Source organism: Hylaeus volcanicus, chromosome 4, assembly GCF_026283585.1.
Source record: "Hylaeus volcanicus isolate JK05 chromosome 4, UHH_iyHylVolc1.0_haploid, whole genome shotgun sequence".
Classification (NCBI taxonomy): Eukaryota; Metazoa; Arthropoda; class Insecta; order Hymenoptera; family Colletidae; genus Hylaeus; species Hylaeus volcanicus.
This window is the reverse complement of record NC_071979.1, coordinates 8,721,375-8,741,831: the sequence shown is the minus strand read 5'-3', so window position 1 is coordinate 8,741,831 and position 20,457 is coordinate 8,721,375. Positions and strand designations below refer to the sequence as shown.

Here is a 20,457-nt window from a genome sequence, read left to right as displayed (position 1 = left end):
TGCATTTAAATCAACCTTGTGACATTCTCCTATCGCCAGAAATAATTTTAAAAATAAAAGATATGTGTTTATAGATATCGAATGAATTAATTACAAGTACATGAACCTAACCGAAAGTTACAACTTCTCGTCGTACACTACAAAATTAAATAATACAATCTCTCCAACGTGAATTTTCCATGTTACGGATAATCACTTTCCTTTTTATAACACAGTGCTTGCATTTCGAAGACCACCTACCTGTAGCCCGAGGCCGAAAGTTAAAATAGACGATAGACACGCCGAGAATTGAATATGTATAATATTTTGTTATCACATTCGCATACTTGGCTCGCACATAATAACGTACCAGCCTCGATACATTTTGTTAATTCATACGTGAACAAGTTAGTGCAGGGTATAATTATGTTGTAAACTAAGCTAGCTGCGGTTCGGAAACTGCTAACTCGAAGGTAGTATCGCCAGGTGATATAATTTCGAAGTAATAGGAATCTCGGTACGGTGAAGGCTCATTGCTGAATCTGAGCCAGCAATAGGAATAGTTCGTCGTAACGGTGTAAGCTTTTGTTGAATGGCGTGAACTGTGAGCTAAACGTTCCTAACTCCTGTTACTAGTAACTAGTAATTAAGCGAGGCGGTGCTGTGTGAAACGACCTACCCTCTGTTCCTCCCACATTTCAACCCTCCCAAGGGTAAGAGGGTAAACCGTTCGTGCCCATGAATTTCGCGCTTGTTAAGTAAACATGCTCATCGACAACTTTTTCTCCCCCTCTGAAAAGTTTTATCGAAACAATCGGTAGGGACCTTCGAGGGGTCGGTCGACTATTTCGCATGTGTTACTGACTTCTAATACCATGATTAAGTGTCCAATGTCACGGCCCTATCTCGTAGCCTCCTGTGTACTCTACTCTGAGAATCGTAATATCGATACTATTCGAAGTGAATTTTGATTTAATTTAAAGTTTCAACGATCCAGCATTTATTATGTATTCTACACGTAGTCACAGAATTTCGATTCAACTTTTTGAATCAAGCATTCTCGATTACATCTTGAAAATCGTGTGCATGCTCGTTTCGCGAATCGAATCAAGTACTCAGCGAAACAGCCGCAATGAATTCGTTCAGGAACGTTCTCGCGCACGAATAAACAAGATTATTACCAAAATCTAACGCCAGCATCCCACGAAATGTTTCCAATTATTCTTTCTCTACTGTTTGGAACGCACGCTTCCTTGAATATTCCGGAGGCTCGTTTAATTCAACGCGGAAACGCACGCGGAATAGAGATATCAGAAATTTGGCCGCATCCAGTCGGAGTTTCTACATGCGAATAGATTCAGACGTAAATTGTAATATAATCCATGAGATATAATGGCCGTTTTCCTCTGGCTCCGGTATTAATAACGCCTTAATTGGAAATTAGACCATGACACAGGTGTTCAACCTTATTTTCCACGAGTAAAGTTTATAGTATGTACGACGCAGCTGTAATTCGTGCGATTAATAATAGTACGTGCGAGGGGAGATGGCAAAAGAATTGCTCTTTTATTAATAACTAGGGCAGTAATACATTCTTTCGAAAGATATAGAACTCGGGGACGTTGTCCAGAGACAAAAATAGGGGAGACGTAAAAGCAAGCGGCTTAACGATATCGACGAGCAAGGTGCGGATTACGTTTTATATCTATTTTTAAAGTAAAAGGTGATCAAGCTCCGTCGACCTTTGACAGAGGTCTAATCTGCAGCGAGTCACGCGACTCTACTCTACGCAATTTCGTGCCTGAAAATTGTTCGCAAACGAAAGAGAGTCGCTCCTTACTACTTTCAGAGATTGTTCTACATACCCTTCTTTACATCTGAAAAAAAGCTGATTCAAAAATTCGGAACACATTTCGCGATGTCCCCTCGTGAGAGTCAGCTCTTGAGCGCAAGGGGTTAATCCAACCCTTATCAGATAAAGTCCTCGGTTCAAGTCTTAGGACCGAGTCAAAGGTGAACAAACTTCAATCTGGAATGTACTCGGTGTTTATCGATGAACGTAGTCGATACCTGGCCTCGCGTATGGCGTTTTCGCGAAGCTCGAACCCTGCACGTTCGTCATGTCGACCTCGTGAAAGACGCGAACCCAAAAAGAGCCACGAAAGTTTCGCGTGCATGGTACAACAGCCTGGCTGCGATTAGAAGCTTCAGGTGTGGTGGTGCATGGAAAGATAGGGGTTGGCAGAGTGTGGGTGGAGGGTGGTGGTGGGTCCCCTGCGGTGAAGCGTAGGCGGATGGTTCTCCAAACTACCACCGGTAGGGCGCTGCAACCCGTCAGGACGTCAGTCCGCTATCGCGCCGCGACACGGTCGGATCTCGGTTCGTAACTGTCACGTACACGCACGTACGCGTATGCACGCGCGCGCGTTAAATCCTCGCAGGATATTCTTCCACGAATATACATTCGCGAAAAATCGGTATCGCTGTTCCTTACACTTTTCGACGACTCGAATCGCGCACTGTTCGCGAACGCGTGTGAAGAAATCGGCGAAAGATTCTCGCGTGGGCGAATTTTATCCGGGAGTGCGCGAAACGCGTGGAATAATCATCGTTCGACGTCGAGATAGGTGGTAAACCTGTGTTTTTTACGTGATTGGAGTAACACTCGAACGACGCTTTTGTAAAGTTATCGAAGCGTCGAAACGGAGCACGCAGCAACGCGCTCCTAATCCGCGAAAGATTTAGTGTTCACGTTGGGTGAATCCTGCACGTTCGTCACGGTGAGAGTTGTTAACGAATTACGTGTGAAACAGTGCCGCGAGGTAACTCTTGGAAAACATTTTTTGCGCCAAATTGTGCGCGGCGGGGACGCCACTGTTTGCGCGCGATCGAGGATCGAAAGCGCGCTGCGATCTATCCGCGGTGGAGCAACGCATACGCAAGATCGTTTCCGTTCTGGAATGCTTGCGCGAGGGCGTCGAATATGCGAGTTTCGTGTGCCGAGTTAATCGACGCACGTACGCGTAACCGTCGCGGGTCGCTATCAAGAGGCTTTCAATTAAATCTCCCGCGAGGAAGGTCAAGTACGCCGTGCGAGCGACATCCAGTTTTCAGTTTTAATTAAAACACCCCTGGAGGACTCCCATTATCGCGCTTGTGTTCGAAATTAATTAGCGACGGCGGAGACAGCCGACCGCGCCAGGTGAGCAACGAAGATTGCGAACGGGCGCTGAGGTGAGAGAACCTGAAACCGAGAAATGTCGTTGGATGTCGACGTGACGATATAACCCGACGGGGGAGTGCGTTGTCTCGTGTACGGGTTCGATATACCAATCGTCGCGATATCGTTACGGAATCGATGCCAGAGGGAAGTGGAGAGGAATAATAATAAAACAATCAAGATTCTTCTCGTGCAAGAGAATTAATATACAGACGGAAGAAATAATTTCGGAGCAAAGGTGGAGCACGTTTGTTCTCAATCTCTCTCTGAGCAGAAGGAATACAAAGTGCCCATAATATAAAGGAACGTGGATAATACGATAGACATCGACGCAACATTGAACAAATAATAGATATGTGATAGAATCGAGAATATAAGAGCGAGGAACAGCATATCGCAGCCGGTGTGCCTCGTGTGGTCGAAATCGCGTGTGCGGGAGCTTAACGAGTCGGGCTCGATCAGATTTTCCGTTAAACGGTCGTTCGCGAGTGACAAATTGTGTCGTTGCGTGCGGAAGCGGCACGTAAGTCCCCGAGAAGGATAGGCGAGAGGAAAAGAACGTGGAAGTTGGGAAAAAGTTAGCAGCTTTTCCAGTCGTCCTAGCATCCACCACCGTCACGTTGGAGTGATGAAAGCGGCGTAGCAACCAGCAAATAGGTAAGACGAACTATCGCGTCTTTCTTTTCGATGTGGCTCGATGCCAGACGATCGATGGTTGGGGGAGATTGGGGGGGGGGGGGGTGGACATTCATTGCCAATTTCTTTTTCACTTCGATTGTAACGGTACATCAAACTCGATCGCGCTACTCGACGTTCTACCCTCTCGCGGACGGTGCTCCAATTTCGAAATGAAAGAAATGTTCCGTCCTCGGACGAAACGTAAGTTGCAGACGTTCGTCATGAAAGGTTAAGCGTCGAGGCTTCTGTTTACACGAATTTTAATACTTTCGGATGATACAGTGCAACAGAATCGGGGGCCGTTTAGTTATTTGTTGTTTGAGGGGGTATTTTAGGCGCGACACGCAATTTTTTACTTAAATTTGGGGATTTATTAAATGTCGCGAGACTTACTTATTTGTACTTTAAGTAGATTTAAAATTTTCTGTCATCGAAGGAAAGTTAAAATCGGAGGTAGAGCAAGTTGACGTTAAGAATTCACTCGAATAGAACTATTTTTCTTAAAGCACCTTTAAAAGATTTTTAAATAGACGACTCGTGTTTATTTTTATTAAAATTAAAATTTCTGTCGACGAAAGACAGCTTAAGTTACACCCATGTACATTAACACGTAGAAACGGTCATTAACAGTCCTGAGCCTATTAATTATTTCTGTAAAAGTCTGAAAGTCAATGTACATGTAAATTCTGATCGCGCATTACGCGACCCCCGCACGCGTATTCAACTTTTTTTTACCAGTAGACCATAACTTAGAACGTAGCGTTGAATTACTCTAGCGCAGCGAGCAAACAGCCCCAGCGTAATCTAGCGTCGGTCGCGTTTCCATCCAGAAAATTACCGCGATATTCGTAACTGGTGCTGAGTAATTTTGTATTTTTCACTCAGTACGCGAAAATTAACCGACGAATTTTGGTTTTCAGCCGCGCAGCGAACAATATCGCGCGTTAATGGCTCGGCGAATCGGTAGTTCACAAATTAATCTTTCGAGCGAACGTTTCTACGCACAATGCGCACTCATCCGGCAACTATCGCCGCAAAGATAGCAACCTGCGCGGCCGAAACGGGGCGCGGGCGCTCCGAAACGTTATTTCAACGAGCGATGCCGCAAATTCCGTCCGCAAAATTGCGTAGAAACGAATTCATGTTACGCGCGTTCATTTGGTATTTATTGCTAATCCCCCGTGAATTGCCGATTAATCATTTCGCGCGTTATGCGTGCGAAAACGTTCCCTCTAACCGTAAATCAGCAATGTAAATTATTTAATTTTATTCGAATCCACGGGTGCTAATTCGCCACTAATCCGGGGAAGTTTGGTTAACCTTTTAATAATCGCGCAAATTTTACTGTAATTTCGGTTGTTCGAGTGATGGAAAAATTCTATTAACTGCTTAACGTTCGCATTATTTTGTGGTTAAAAATACTTGAAAATTTTCTACAAATTTAGTGACGAGTTTTTTTAAAAGTGGAAAAAATGTAACACCTATACACGCGATTATACTTTGTGGTTGAAACACCATTTTGAAATGCATTTTAAAAAAACTACATAAAAAAAAACATCGTTTTATATAGAATGTAAACAGAATCTTATTTAATCTATTTTTATATATTGTTTGCATCGAATGCGATCGATTATCGTAAAATCACACTAACCTACACGGTTATTTAGTTAGAGTATTATTATTAAGTCTGCAAGCGAATTATCCAAGCACGGCACGTTCCGTGAAGAAGTTACAAAATTCAGAATGTACCCTGCTTAATAAAAGTTTAAATACATTTTCGGAATGAGCAAACGTTTAATATACTCAAAGATACCTTCAGGACTTCGTGCTTCTCGTCGGGTAGAGTACACGTAGAGTTTGGCGCAAATATTTGGTCTACATATACGAAAGCTCGCTGGTCTCTGCTTGAGCTAATTTTACACAAGTGCTCCGATTACTTGCGAATCGACAGAATTGTGACCTGCATGGCTTCGTGGTATCGATATCAGTCGTTGCTTTGTATTCTGAAACTAATGAATTATTTGGATCACCAAGAAGAGGAATTATTTTTTAATTTACCGCTCAAGCACCTCTTGTATATCAGTTTTAAAACATCTCTTTCCATATTATTGTGCCGAATCAACCCAATACGAAACTCGTGTCGTGTTCTTGTAATTGGTTATTGGACCAAAGTGTTTTCCTAGCCAATAACAATAAAAACCGAAATCCAGAGCGGTGCTATTCTGCACGCGAGTGCAAGCAAGAAGATTGCGGGATTAAGAGCGCTCTAGGAGCAGTTAAAGAATTAGAGTTTCTTAACTTTGAACGTTACAAAAAGTGTACCCTTATCTCTCGCCAAGTCCGATTAACTATCCCCGACTTGAACGGTGTTTAGCAGTTTTGTTCGTAGAACCTGGAAACGGAGATAGCCATACTTAGTATTTATAATCGTGCGTACCTTACTCAACCTTGTGCACTTGTATTATCCAAGGTATAAACACATTAGATTGATTTAACAACCCCTTACGCTTATATCATATCACTTTGCGCCTAAAAAATTACAGTAATTTTACACAATTTCGTATTATCCTGTTCGACCGAAAATTGTCCACCTAGAGAATTAATTTCAACCATTATTTTAATACGCGGACCAAATTGAAACAATTTTCGTTATCTTTTCAGAAAATTCGCGTTGATGAATTTTCTCGCACATAGAAATGAGGAAAATTCGCTAAAGCTGAAGTAAAACGAGAAGTTAGGCGATACAGAAATGTTTCGCGACCCGAAGAAAGTAAAATTATGTGGGAAAAAGGTTTCATATCCCGCGATGAAAGCGCCGTATTATTTTTAGTAACGTTATTTCATGCTGTGCGCAGCGCGCGTCGGTTGAATTATGGTTGATATCATTATTGCAAAAAATACGAACGTAGCCCCGCACCTTTTGCTAGTTCTGCGTTTCTCTTCTTCGTCCAGGAGCGACCTAAGGAACGGATAGCTTTTCGTATTAACGTTCCCCGTAATACGTTTCTTTTTTCGATTCACGAATTTCTCGTATACGCGAAGGATTGCAACGCTTCCCGGCTTTTCTGCATTTAAATTGGATCGAAGGGGAGGCACGAGAATCCCCCGCGCTTATGTTTGCGAAAAACTTCAACGAACGTAATTTTTATCGCGAGCAATATCCTGTCGCAATATTCTGAAACCAGTTCCGAAGTTAAATCATACCGAGCCGAGATAAAGTCCTTCCCTTTGAGAACGAGTTAAATTAATTTATACGTTTCTATTAATCCACACGTTCGAATGAAACCCGTCGAAAAGGTTGTCCACAAGTATCCTGGAAATGCGAAAACTTTAATCTGTCTACAAGATAAATTCGAGTCGGTTGTAAAAATACTAAATTACATTTGCGTCGGAGTTTACGAGCGGAGGCAGTTAACGATTGCAAATTCATTTGGTATTTCCGTTTTCATCGATGAAGCAACTTCCTTTCGGATTCCTTCGCACGAATCACGCGATGCAAATAATATTCAATTATTCGTAAAACACAATGTTAACAAAAAATTAACGTAGTAGTTGCTTATAAATATGTGAACACTTCGTCTATTGGAATGAGTATTTAAAAAAATAACAAAACTATTAACGATTATTAATTATGTTTCTGTATTTAGTTTGGGTTGCATTAGAGAATATATTTTCTCAGTAGTTTATTTAACGTCTCACCGTGAAAACGTAATTTATTTCGAAACATCGAATCTATCATTTATTCAAAATTTCTTGTCTGACTGTATTTATGGGCGGAGGTGTATATTCTCGTGCATAGTATCTATGGTAGGACGATCAATTTTTGCTCCGTATCTCCTCGTGTTTAAATAGAATTTTCTTGATTTATTGCGAAAGCAGGAAATCGTTCAATTCGCGTATGGAGTTTATCTAAGACAATGAGATAGATGGTCCTTCCACTTTATTTCCGCTTTTGGCAAAGACCTCGTGGTTGGTTTCGTCTCTTCGCTTCTTCTCGACTCCTTTCGCCTCTCATGCGAGAGCAATGGATCCGTCAGAAAGTCGGAAGATCGCTATCGTTGCCTCCGCGAGCGAGTAAAATATGAAACTGTTTAGTTCTCTCGGTGTGCAATTTAACGTTGCTTTGTGGTGAATGCGCCCACACACACACACACACACACACACGCGCGGAACGAGTCAACATCACACATCACTTTTGTGCAAACTACGCGAGATATCATATCGTTTCGCCTCGCTGAGGAATATTTCATTCGTGTACGTTCCGTAGGTCTACTGTTTGGACGAAATACTGAAAACTAGACTCTGAATCTTTCGTGGTTCTTCTTACACGCAGTTGATATGGTTTCCCATTTCCGGTACAAGACGCGCAGCCCTGGAATTTATTTTCATGTTTCTGGAACATTATACGGTGCGAGTGTATTTATGTTTGAATCGAGGTACGAAATATTTTGCGTTTCCGTCGACTCAAAAACGTCTTAATAAGTTCAAGTCTTAATAAGTTCCTTGTACGTTTTTGGAGATTTTAGATAGGGAAATTATCAGATTTACAAAAGGTAGACTTTGATCGAAGACAACTTACTTTTCTTTTTCTTTTACGTTCTTTGGCAGGAATACAATAAATTTGTATAATTGAATAAAACTAATATTTAATTCGATCAGCACGCAATAAAAACATTATTTATCGAAAAAGCATGACGCTTAAGTGACAATTTATTAAACTTGGTAATTAATTTTGTGAAACGTTTAAAGCTACCCACCAAACAGAAATTATTTTGTCAAATTGTTTGAAATCGCAAAACACTCACTTCGTTTCGCTAAAGTAGTGACCAAAACTGTCACTCCGTTATTTTTGCTCCAATAAATTGCGGTTGCTGGATTTTCAGTTTGGTCAACGCGAGCAATGGAAATTCAAAATTTTGCCACCCGCAATTTGGAAAAGAATGCGGTCACGCGAACAGAAGTTTCCTTAAACGACGCAACATTTCACTCGGAAAATTTTCATCGTCTTCGCGTGGAAAAAGGTACAGTCCCAGTTTTCAGAATTACCCTGTGCATTGAAATAAACCGTTCCTGTTGAGGAAACTTTCGTTGCTTAAAAATGGCTGCGCCAACTTGCGGGAAGCGTGTCAGAGGAAGCAGCACCTCTCGGTTGGAAAAAATGCTGGCATTTCGAAATTATTTCGTATAATATTTTTGGATCGATTCGAAATCACTATTAAGTCAAAATTATATAAAGTAACTTTAAATTGTAGATATATAGTCGGTCCGATAAGTATTCGTACTTTTTATGTGTATTGAAGACATGTACCTAAATTCATTGATAGGCTTGAAGTTTCCAAATAAATTTTTTATTATAAATATACAAATATGTGAAGTTTATTCATCTACATATTTTTTAGCACACCATGTGCGATCGTATATACTTTCCCGTACTCGAAGGAGAATTTCGGGATTCGATGGCGCACGAAGCAGCAAAGATACACCGAGTCCTCGCAGACCGTCGGGTGCATAAAGTAAAAGCGAAGCCGGATGAAAGGAGCCGGGAACTAGCGTGAAACGTGCGTTTGAAGGGTTGGCTGAGCGTGTGCGCGCAGGTTTGCGAAAGTAGTCGGGTAGAATGATAGCTTTCCCCTCTCCTGACCTTCCCCCCTATCACTGTTTCCCTTTTTCTAATTCTCCGTTTCTATTTTGTTCCTCCCTAACGTTCTTCTCTTTGCTCTCCGTTTTCAGTTGTGCTCCATCATGCTATTTCTAACTCTTTGTCTCTCCCGATTCCACCCCCCGATTTCATCCCCTATCCTACGAACTCGCACTCTCGGTTGCTCTCGTCAAAGGGATCTCCGCGTCCGCGTTTCGAGGCGGACGAGCGTCGCGTGTGATTTGAATAAGTGGACCGCGTTGCTCGACGCAGGGAGTTAGGGAGAGGACGAAGGACTCGGGGGAGACACGAGGACGTCAGACCAGACCATCGTGGACCATTTCGCTGACAGTTAGCCGTATAAGAAGCGGCCAGAATATCACGCCTCCCGCGGACCCATTTCTGAGCGCGACGCTATCTCAACGTGACGAATGACCAGCTTCTCGAGATCGTTTGGGAAAACGTATCCGTGGAAACGAGGGGACGAGCCAGCTACGGAGGGAAACGTGGCGTCGGAAATCATCCCCGTGTACCTCGAAAATTCGCTCGGACAGAAAGGAACAACCCGCACGTTTCTTATGGGGAGAACACCCTCGGTCAAATTGCTCCGTTTTGAAATATGCTTTAGATTTTATAATTCTGGACGGATGTCTACTTTGTCAGAAGGGAGAAAGATAGTGGAGCCTTGAAGTCGTAGGCTTGAGTGACTGCTATGTGTATTTCAGATAACCTGGTGCCCTCTTTTATGCTTTAAGTTTCTGTCCTTCATCTGTGTCTTTAAAAATATAGATTTTCATAAACATTCGCAGTCTAAGATATTAGTCTTTCTAAAGCCAATGCTTGATTTTAATTTTATTTGCGGAATAAAAATATTACCTTCTTTGGTAATATCATACATTAGTGGCACACCATTGAGGGATGAATTTAGCACTTGTAAATAGTAGAAAATTGTTAAACGTGGGATATTTCGTATCGTACTCTCCGAGTGATAGAGAAATAGTGATATTTTTGTTTTCAGTCGAACTATGTTTGCTTAAATTTACATCGAGTGCTCAAAATAACATCTTCCATTTCGGTGCAAGCCTGTAGGCATTTAAATATTGGTATTCTGCCGTGAGCGTTGCGTAAATTGAAGCTATATTTGCAAACATTTCGGTGGAATACGCAATATCAGCGTAGTTAGCCAAAAGGGAAATCGAAACATAATTGTAGCTGTAACTTGAATGCACAATTAATTAGCTTACATATTGATATCTTTGTTATTGTTTTAAGCAAATCTTCCTAAACACTTAATGATTCAGTAAAGGGTCTAAAAAAAAAAACGTAGCGACTCGCTAGAATCATTAACGCACGACCGAATCCGCGATATCTCAGGACGGCACGTAGGTGGTTAATACAATGTGTCTCCTGCTCTGTTTCCAGGCAAGTCCCAACGTCCGAGAGGCACGTATTATGTGAGGTGAAACTTGCAACGAGGGAAACGAAGATGTCCGCCATCAGCGTAGCTGCATGGTTGCTCAGCGCCGTCGCTTTCGCCGCGATTAATAACGGTGAGTCGCATCATAAAACACTTATTATTCCAATTACCCAGTCAACGCAATCTGTGCGCAATAGTAATAACAAATAATATTTTCCGCAACAAATTGTTGTTTCCCGTCGCAATAAATTGTAGAATGCATCACTCACGTTCGGGATCCAAACACTAAAATCGTAAATTTGGAATTTTCTTACGCTCCCTTTTTCGTTCTGTTGCAATGAATATATTAATTAAAAGGGAATAAATTTTTCGCACATTTCGCGTAACGTTTGGACACGCTGCCTTGACGGCGCTGTGTACACAGTTTCAGTAGCAAATAATTTTCACGATAAAATGCGAAGTTGTTCAGCAATCGCTATTTCTCATTCCGTTTGCTTTATAGCATTGCTTGTTTTCTTGGTCATTATACCTTCGTTTCCTTCGCCACTTGTTTGAGAATGTTGTTGGCGGATTTTAATTGGATGCGGACATGCAAGCGATACGTTTTACCGCGGTATTTAAAGTCACAATTAGGCGGCGGAATCGTCGGAGCGGAGGCGAGTGTAACGGTTCGTTTTTATCAAAGCTCGATAAAACTTTTATGAAACGCGAGATTGTGTAATGAAATCTTTTTGATTGTAATGTTTATATCATTAGTACGTTTTCGTTTCTGTTAAACGCTCAATTCTTTCTACGATGTAGCTGAAAGGTTTTGGGTGTTTCGGTTTGAGACATTATTAAAATAACTGCAAAAAGGTCTGGTTGGCGTGTCTGGCAGTTTCTGGCAGTGTTCGAAGTTTTCCATCGCTTTGAAGTCATTCACATTCAGCTTAGAATTCAAGAATGGCTCTTTCTAGTCGTTAACGAACTTTCAAGTTCTTTTTCCTTTCTCCCGTTGGTTTCGATAAAACTGAGCGGAAGGAACGCTGACATTTCGAATGCAAGGTAGCAATTAACGTTAACACTGTTACTTTTGCAAAGTGATTCGCAGCTGGAGGAATTACAATATTGCAAAGTCGTCGATGCGTGATCCATAGTGGATTAGATTCAGGTCTTGTCATTATATAATTAGAAATATATTCATGAATTTTAATCACGATACGAGATACGAAAAACAAAATTGTTAAGAAATATTCGAATAATCCAGAAATCCGGAAAATGTTTAAAAATCGTTAGCAATAGACTCGTTCGTCCGTGACGCAAAATCATTTTTCATCCCTCGGAAAAAATAAATACCTCTTTCTCGTGAAGTATCTCTGGAACGGTGATTGAAAAAAAGATTACACGTGTTGAATACGTGTTCTGTATCTATCAAACTGCGTCCAAGTAATTGTCGAAAAAGGTAACCAAAATAGCAATCTGAAAAACGTGAGATTTTTCGATAATAATTTCAACGTGGTTTCATAGATCTCCACAAAAGGATTCGCCACTATTGGTTACATTTTGGGAATAACAATTTTCTATATTCCTCCGATAAAATTCTTCATTTTTCTATTTGTTATTCGAAAATTTCACGTGTTTCTGCTCGAAGCAATTTTGACTCGAGTAAGTGTAAAAAATAATTACATTAAGAAATCCGCTGTTGGGACCTTCTTTACGGCAGGAGTTCGATCAATACCACCGACAGCGACTTACGGTGCGCGAGTTTTAACATTTCCCCGAACGAGACGCCGTAATTAAATATTCCGCTTTGCTGAGACGCTGTCCGCGCTCCGTGGATATCGAATTTAATTCTCTCGGTACCGGATAGATATTAAGTCGCGATTATAGCGGGAAATTATGTGCTCTTCTCCTCCGTCCCTTATTATCTTTGTCCTCGTCGAAGAGCCACGGAGAAGTTAAATCTACAATTCAAATCTTCGGGCTTGACCCAGAACAAACGGAGGCCTTTTTTTTCCTTTGCGATCGAGCCCGGTTGGTCGGTTTCGCGATTCCAGGCCGAGCTGAATAATTGCCCCGATGAGTGTGTATCTTTGCGGCCATGATCCCTCGAACGAATCATCGTTTTGTACAGGAATTTCGTGTGCTCGCATATGAAATTCGACGTTCGTTTGAGGGGAGGGGCGTGCAAAGGGGTGCAACGATCCCCGAATCAAAGTGTGTTCGTTTGTTTGACGATTAGGCGTCTGCACGCGTTCGAGTGCTTTCGTCCCAGCCCCCCACGAGGGTGAGAATGTAAATATGACGGGGCAAGGTTGGCAGGATGGGTTTCAAATTTATCGAGCTCACCGCGGAATCGCATACTTAAGGGTGGTAAACCACAGTCACTGAAAGTTTTATGTTGTATTTTGTCCACATAAAAGTAACAGACAGGATTCAAATTACTTCCATTAAAATAACCATTCCTGTGCAAACTCTATTTTTTTCGAACCCGAACCGATACCACTTTCACAACGAGCGATCGATGAAAACAGGATCAATTTTTTGCTCGAGTATCAGAGCACTCGGCGGTCGGTTCTTACCGTTTTAATGGGGCTACGAGCACGTTGAAATTGTACATCGCTGTCTGCAACCCCTCCTCCCTGTGACCCCGCGACCCTCCCTTTTTTCCTCCCGCTCAACAACCCCTTTTTCATCGAACGCATATCTCGTTCGTCGAACACGGACAGTGGCACGGGTATTTTCGCAGGATCCCCGAGCGAAACCGGTCTCGCTCGCGACTTAGACGGCCTTGTTAGATCGAAATCATTAAAACGAGAATGCTCGAGGTGGCCGCGATTGTGTAGGTGGCTGGCACGGTCGCGTGCACACGCGCACCGAGGAAACACGTAGAGGCAACTCGTTGGCTTTCGTCTCGAGCTGCGGGCAATAAACACTCTTTTTCCCGGGCAAACAATGCAGTGACACGGGGCGAAAAATTAACGAGGCGCGGGCCAAATTCAAACTCATCTCCATCCTTCTGTTCCCTCTTCGCGTTGCCTCCCTTCGCTCTGCGCCAACGGTTCAGCCCCTCCCTTCGCCGCATTACTTCTGTGGAAATGCAGTCCGCGCTCTGAATCGTCATCGGGACGTATGCACCGGGATACACGACCGCGCGTTGACGTTGTACAGGGTGCTCTGAAACAGATGGTCCAAACACACGCGGAAGTTAGTTGGAATGACTCGATAATTAACGTCATTCAGGGTATATCAACCCGTAGAGACCATCATTAATAGTGGTGAACCTATCAATTACTTTTTTTTTTTTTTAAACATTTACATACCGAAAATTTGAACTATCAATTTTAGTACAACATGTACAGTTGTACATATTTCCTAGTGCTCGTATGGGACACTATTCGTGCGCACTTGCGCAAGAGTGTGCACGTATCGAGTGCAGGGAATCCACGATAGTTGCTGGGGTGTACGTCCGATCGGTCATTACGAGCAATTCCAACGGGCAGGTAAGCCTGTTGACCAAGCAGGGACTCGTAATTACATCACCAATTTGCCGAACGTTCGTTGACGAAGCGACTGTTGGACGTGACGTTAAAGACGAGATAGCGAGAGTTAAGCGCGGATTACGGTCGCTCTCGGGCATCTGGTAATAATGCAAGCCATGCGTGCACTTGGGTTTGTATTATTTTCACATTAATTGATGGCCTCTGGCTGCTCGCGATCATCCAAAACGATCCGCGTTGCGCGCCTCGGGGGTAGTTATCGACGAAATAATTAATCGACGGTGTTTGTTGTTTAGAAAATTAGTCGGAACGATAATCAACGCAGGTAGTATCGCGTGGTTGCTTGAACTCTGGATCAAAGAACAACTGTTGCGGGCGAAATTCGCATATAAATAACAAATGTTGACTATGGCATGAAGGATAAATAATTTCTTAATTGATTGTAGGCGGAATTATTACAAGCTTATTCGAATTATTAAACAAATATACTAGTTTATGTATACACATATACACGAGCGCAGTATAAACATATATAAAGTAGTTTATTCACTCGAAATACACGATAACGAATAATCATTATGTCCACAGAGATATTGTTGCTCCACAAAAATATTTATTAATTAATTGGCGGGTTTGCATGGATACCACCGCGAAGAGTTATCCTGTCCTGCGAAAATATCGAATGTTGCGCACACCGTAATTGAATTTCGGATCGATGAACGTCACCAGGGTTAACGGGCGCAATTTTTCCTCGCGAGTGTGTTTCGCCGAAATGAATTCCGGTTTTCCCCGTTTTCCTTTCGATCGTTACTCGAGTTAAGCTTCAATTTCCTCAAAAAAACGCAGCTCGGTTTTTTCGAGCGAACCGGGAGGTCGACTTGCATCGCTCGCCTCATTGCACGGTGACACGCACGCGAAATTATATGGCAACGTACCGCAAGCTTTGAAATATTGATTCTGAAAATTCTGATAAGATGGCTGGAGCACTGCAAGGGGCGGCGTATGGCAGTCCTGTGATCGACCCAAGTATTCAGACTCGATAAAATAAATGTCTATACTAGCACGAATAGCGTGGAGTAAGCCCCAATTACCCGATTGTCATTACACTATCATTATTACATAATTTTCTTTATCTTCGAAGCATTCGTGTTTTAACTGTGCACGATAAAAATGCAATAGACTGGTATCTTCTAACAATTTAAGATTAACAAACAATTTTGTGACTCGTACAAATTGAACACGAACGTCAACGTTTGAGTTCGAAGTGTGCATAATAAAAATGCAGCAGACGGGTATTTTTCAACAATTTAAGATTAACAAACTATTTTGTGACTCGTACAAATTGTACACGAGTGTCTCGACTGTGCACTTGACATTTGAAACTGCATCTTCAAGGATCCTCTTGGTTTTTAAGGGTTCCGGACCAGGTCTTAGGATAATATGGGAAGATTCGGAGGACTGCACTGCGACGAATGATTCAAATCTGAAAAGCCAGGACGTGGAAGGAGTCAGGATACATGTAGGTTACGATTCCCAGAGAAAGTTTCGCGCGATATTTGCTTTACAAGCAGACAGCGGTGGTTGGAATTTTACAGTATTGTCAGTTCAAGAGTTCAGGAACAAAACGAAATTTGTAAATTTCGATGTTGTAAAAAAAGTAAAGACGAAACGCGACACAAGTGGTATGTGATTTATTGCCTAGCATCCTTTTCGACGGTGTCCTTTCTTTTTGATTACTATTCTCCATAGCTTCGACATTCTCATTTTCATGTAACTTTTCCAATATGATGTCCTCCAGTCTTTCCATGGTATATTTTTCCATCTGGCCTGCAACAACTCCCACAAATATTGTTTCGACTTTCAACGAGTTCTATTTGTTAGTTTATAGAGGATGCTAGGGGAAGTTTCTTTTTGGTACAGTTGCTTATTACGAATCATGTCTTCGGGAACACTATGATTAGCCATTAGTGTTATGTTTATAGATGACATCTACTTGGTTCTATTCAGAATTTTACAAACCTGGATCAATTTTTAGAATTTTTCGTTTTTTATTTACCGATTTCTTCAATTTTTATTTACATAATGGACGAAAGTGTGGACAGAGTTATCGATTTATAACAAATTATATTCGTTTTATTTTGTACCTTCTTGAGAAGCCTAATCTCAACATATTTAGAAATATCCATCATCTAGAAATAAATGTTTGGTCTTTCTAAATTTTTTTTGATAAAAACAGAATAGGAAAATGAAATATTATCATGTTCTGCATATTGTACATCGCACTTACATGGCCAAGAGGCTGTATTACGATCATCGTAGCAGCGTTCGATCATTTTCAACTTCTCCTGGCCAGTCCAAATAAAGTGCCCCGCGATAAGAAGATGAACAAACGAACCATTTATCCGCGAAAACAGCGACGAGATAGAGGTCCGCAAAACTTCTGATTCGTTCGGTGGAATCCGTGTCTCGATTCGTTCGATCGAACGAACGGAGTTCCATCGGAATCGCGCGCAAAGAAAGCCAAAAAGTCCGCAACAGTTCGCGAGGATTCAGAGAGATAACATAGTTTGAGCAAAGCGTCTTGCGTTGGCCCTGTTTCGCGACACGGATCCACGAGCCTTTGAGGAAAGACAGAGAGAGGCGGAGGGAGATTCGCGTATCCGAGATGTAAGGAGATCGCAGCTACGATGTAGTCGGGCCCGCAGATATAGGTTGCACGGGTTCTATATATCTTTATCTCGGTCGGGATTGCATTGTTAGCACGGAGCGCATTGTTTGAACGGTGACGCGAGGCCTGGGGCGACCAATCAGCGTTCGCGCTAGCCGTGCCTTATCAAAGATTTCTACCACCTCCTGCAGGGCTTAAATCAACCCGACCCAAAGCTTTCACCCTCTATCTCCACCCCCTCCATCTCTCTATCTCTCCTGTCCTCTGGTTTGGTGAACTTGGTTCGCTGAGCGGGCCGCTATCTGCAAAAACAGATCGACCCTAATTGTCAATCCTTAGCCAGTTTGTAACGAGCCCGGCAGTCGCTGTTGCACGGCCTCGTTCGACGTTTTTACCAAGATTCGTTAGGATCATCCGATCAAACGGTGTGTACTTCGTTTCGGTCTGTCTTGTTTCCGTCTGTCCCCGTTCTATCGGAGAACGAGTTTGTTCCAATTCGGACTGGTATTTTGTTTCGTTACCACGGTTGACTTTGCTAACACGCCTGGGATCCCTTTATTCGATACACCAGGAACGACGCGCGAGGGAAATATTGGTTGAGGATCAATTCCAGTCGTGGTAATTTATTGCGCTTCTTGGTAATACGAATTAATATGTTTCCTAATATTAATCCTCAAGCTATCAAACAAGCAAATAAATAAACACGAGACGCTTAATTAACTTCTTCGGAAGCCCCGGAACCTCTCATCAGATTGTTCAATCGAATCGGTAGGCGATGTACCGCGGGGTTTCCTGATCGAGACCCCAGATACGCAATTTAAGATTACGTCGAGCACGCGGACGCCCGTAGGCGTCGAGGCTCATCACGGTATCTAGATCGTTCCCTGCACGCCTTTTCTTAAGGTCGTGCAGCGGTTTTCCTCGAGGTACAATGAACCGCGTTCATCGCTCGACCCAACCGCGCGGATACGAACCCTTTAGCTGGAGAATAAAAGTGTCGTCGGTGCATAAACTGCCGCCTTCGGTATTGTTCTCCGTTGGAGAGCTGGCTAACTAGGCGGTTATTATAACCGAGGAGAAAAAAATATTGATGCAACTCGGAAGCTGGCCTCCCCTTTGTCGCTGGGCTGGCTTAAATCCACCGTGTCTCCAAAGTTTGTTTCAAGTCCGACGTTTACTTAACAACGCCGCCAGGGATTCCACGATCTTATTGTGTTCCACCCTCTTATCGTTGTTTTTTTTTTTTCTAGGGGTGACCACTTCGCGTTGACCTTTTCGCTGCTCAATAAAATAGCGAGATAGTGGCAACCTTTTTGTTACTAGGATTAAGGAATTAAGAACGGAGTAAATGAAAGCTTTCTTCTTTGTAAAATTCAAGGATACGTCTTCTCTTATATTTTTTATATGTTTTTATATTATTATTATATTATTATATTATTTTACGAGGTAGATGGATGAACATCGTTGAATCGAGGTGAAGAATAAATGGGCTTGCAAAAGTTGCTGTTGTTACAGTTTTATATTTATTATATTTTTATATCTTATATTTTATATATTTTTTAGAGCACATTAACATGTGCATTGGCCACTTGAATTACGTACTTGTGTATAGTTATAAAAATGTTATTAACTTTATGAACACCCTGTATGCGATACAGTACAACGTATGTCTCGGAGACCATGTCGAAGTTTTCCTAGATTTATTGTGTCGAGATATAGATTACGTAGGTGCCCGGAAAGAAAAGTAATACGATTCGAAATTGAACTGTTTCGAAGGAAGTAAACTCGAGAAATTAAATTAAACTTTCTTCGGCGCTGCAGGTTTCGTTTCAACTTATTTCATTTTCACTCGTTGATGGAGTTTTTCTTCCATCTGTAATTAAAAGCGCTGGCCATACTGTCTGTACCTGTCCTGTAGAATATTTTCAAAAATATTTTCATTTTTATATTAATAACGCCTGAGTCGTTAGTACTACGTTTTCACGTATGATAAAGACAAGGTAATTTTGGGAAAAATTTTACGAGGTAGATGGATGGAAAGTCGTTGAATCGAGGTGAAGAATAAATGGGCTTGCAAAAGTTGCTGTTGTTACAGTTTTTATTATATTTATTTTTCTGTCATTGAATAGACCTAACGAAGGCACGTCGTAAACCATGGTCCGAGTTTTTGATTAATTTTTTACGAGATAGAGGACATCCAGAACAACTTGAGAAAGTAGCTACGGGCACCTCTCTTCCGTTTTCGCGAAATAAATTCTTAAAGATGCGAGAAGTTCACTTCACGAGCAACCACCACATTCCCCGGACTGGAGCTGCAGAGTAATAATTTATCTACAAGACGGCCAACGAGTTTGTTACAATGAGCCATGAATCATGAAAAACAAACGAAAATAATAATTCTTGGAGGGAATGAAATAGCGATTACTCACGAAGCTAATTAAAGTTGTTAGTTACGTGATTAACACAGTACCCTGTATACTTCTGTTTTTATTTGCATACATTAATGAGCTGTAACGCATACAGTAACGGCTTTACTTACGACTCGTATTTTATTCTTCTATGAAACGGTGATGAAATGATATTAACGCAAACGTTCTTCAAGAAGACCACGTCCGAACGACGATGACTAAATAAATTATTTGACCACGTTGCGCTGCTAGAAATAAATGCTTACACATCCAACTTTCCCAAAGTGAGCTTCATCGGTATATTTGCCAACAAATAAATAAACAACGAATTTCAAATGATAGGTCGCCGTTTTTCCGAGCAGGAAAATATCACGAGTGGCGCGGCGAGCGGAGCAATTTCATTCTCACCGAAACGTACAAAGTAGTTTCCCTTTCGGTTAAAGCGAACGTTCCTCCTCGTTACTTTTATCACGGAAAATCGGCGCTGGGTATTACTCGTTGATTTGTCGCGCTCCTTTGCCTTCGGTTACCTCCTCCCTTTACCCCTCCCGCGCCTTTGCGCTTTTTTTCCTTCGCCTTACTTCCCTCGAAAGCGCCCACTGCTTTGTTCGCTTGTGCCGCGAGATGTTCGCGGTGCATGCGCTGATCCAAGGATTTCAAAGTGCGGCTCAAGGTAGCATAATACGCCGTGTTCCTGTGCCGCGCTCCTAAATTCTCGATAAACACGTCGAGCCAGAGAGAGAGAGAGACCGAGACCGAGAGACCGAGAGACCGAGACCGAGACCGAGAGACCGAGACCGAGACCGAGAGACCGAGAGACCGAGACCGAGAGACCGAGACCGAGAGACCGAGACCACGCCGGGCGGCGTGTACCACCGGTGGCTCACACTTTTTCACCTCGGCACGGCTGAATTTTCGGCGCGGGTCTGTCTATCTGTACTGCACGAGGTCATCGCGAAGTACGTGTAAC

General features: G+C 42.3%; 1 protein-coding gene across 3 annotated transcripts in view; it reads left to right on the top strand.

Moving 5' to 3' along the window:
- The first annotated feature begins 2,321 nt into the window (after positions 1 to 2,321).
- Positions 2,322 to 20,457, top strand: part of LOC128875564 (zwei Ig domain protein zig-8-like) — a 357,618-nt gene continuing 339,482 nt past the window's right edge. For 2 of the 3 annotated variants that reach the window (XM_054121237.1, XM_054121235.1), the window contains exons 1-2: positions 2,322 to 3,856; positions 10,938 to 11,065. In XM_054121237.1, coding sequence (XP_053977212.1) covers positions 11,002 to 11,065 — 64 coding nt within the window. In that variant the 5' untranslated portion in view covers positions 2,322 to 3,856; positions 10,938 to 11,001. Of the gene's footprint in view, positions 3,857 to 10,767; positions 11,066 to 20,457 lie in introns of those variants that run through there. The other variant, XM_054121236.1, reaches the window with a different exon arrangement.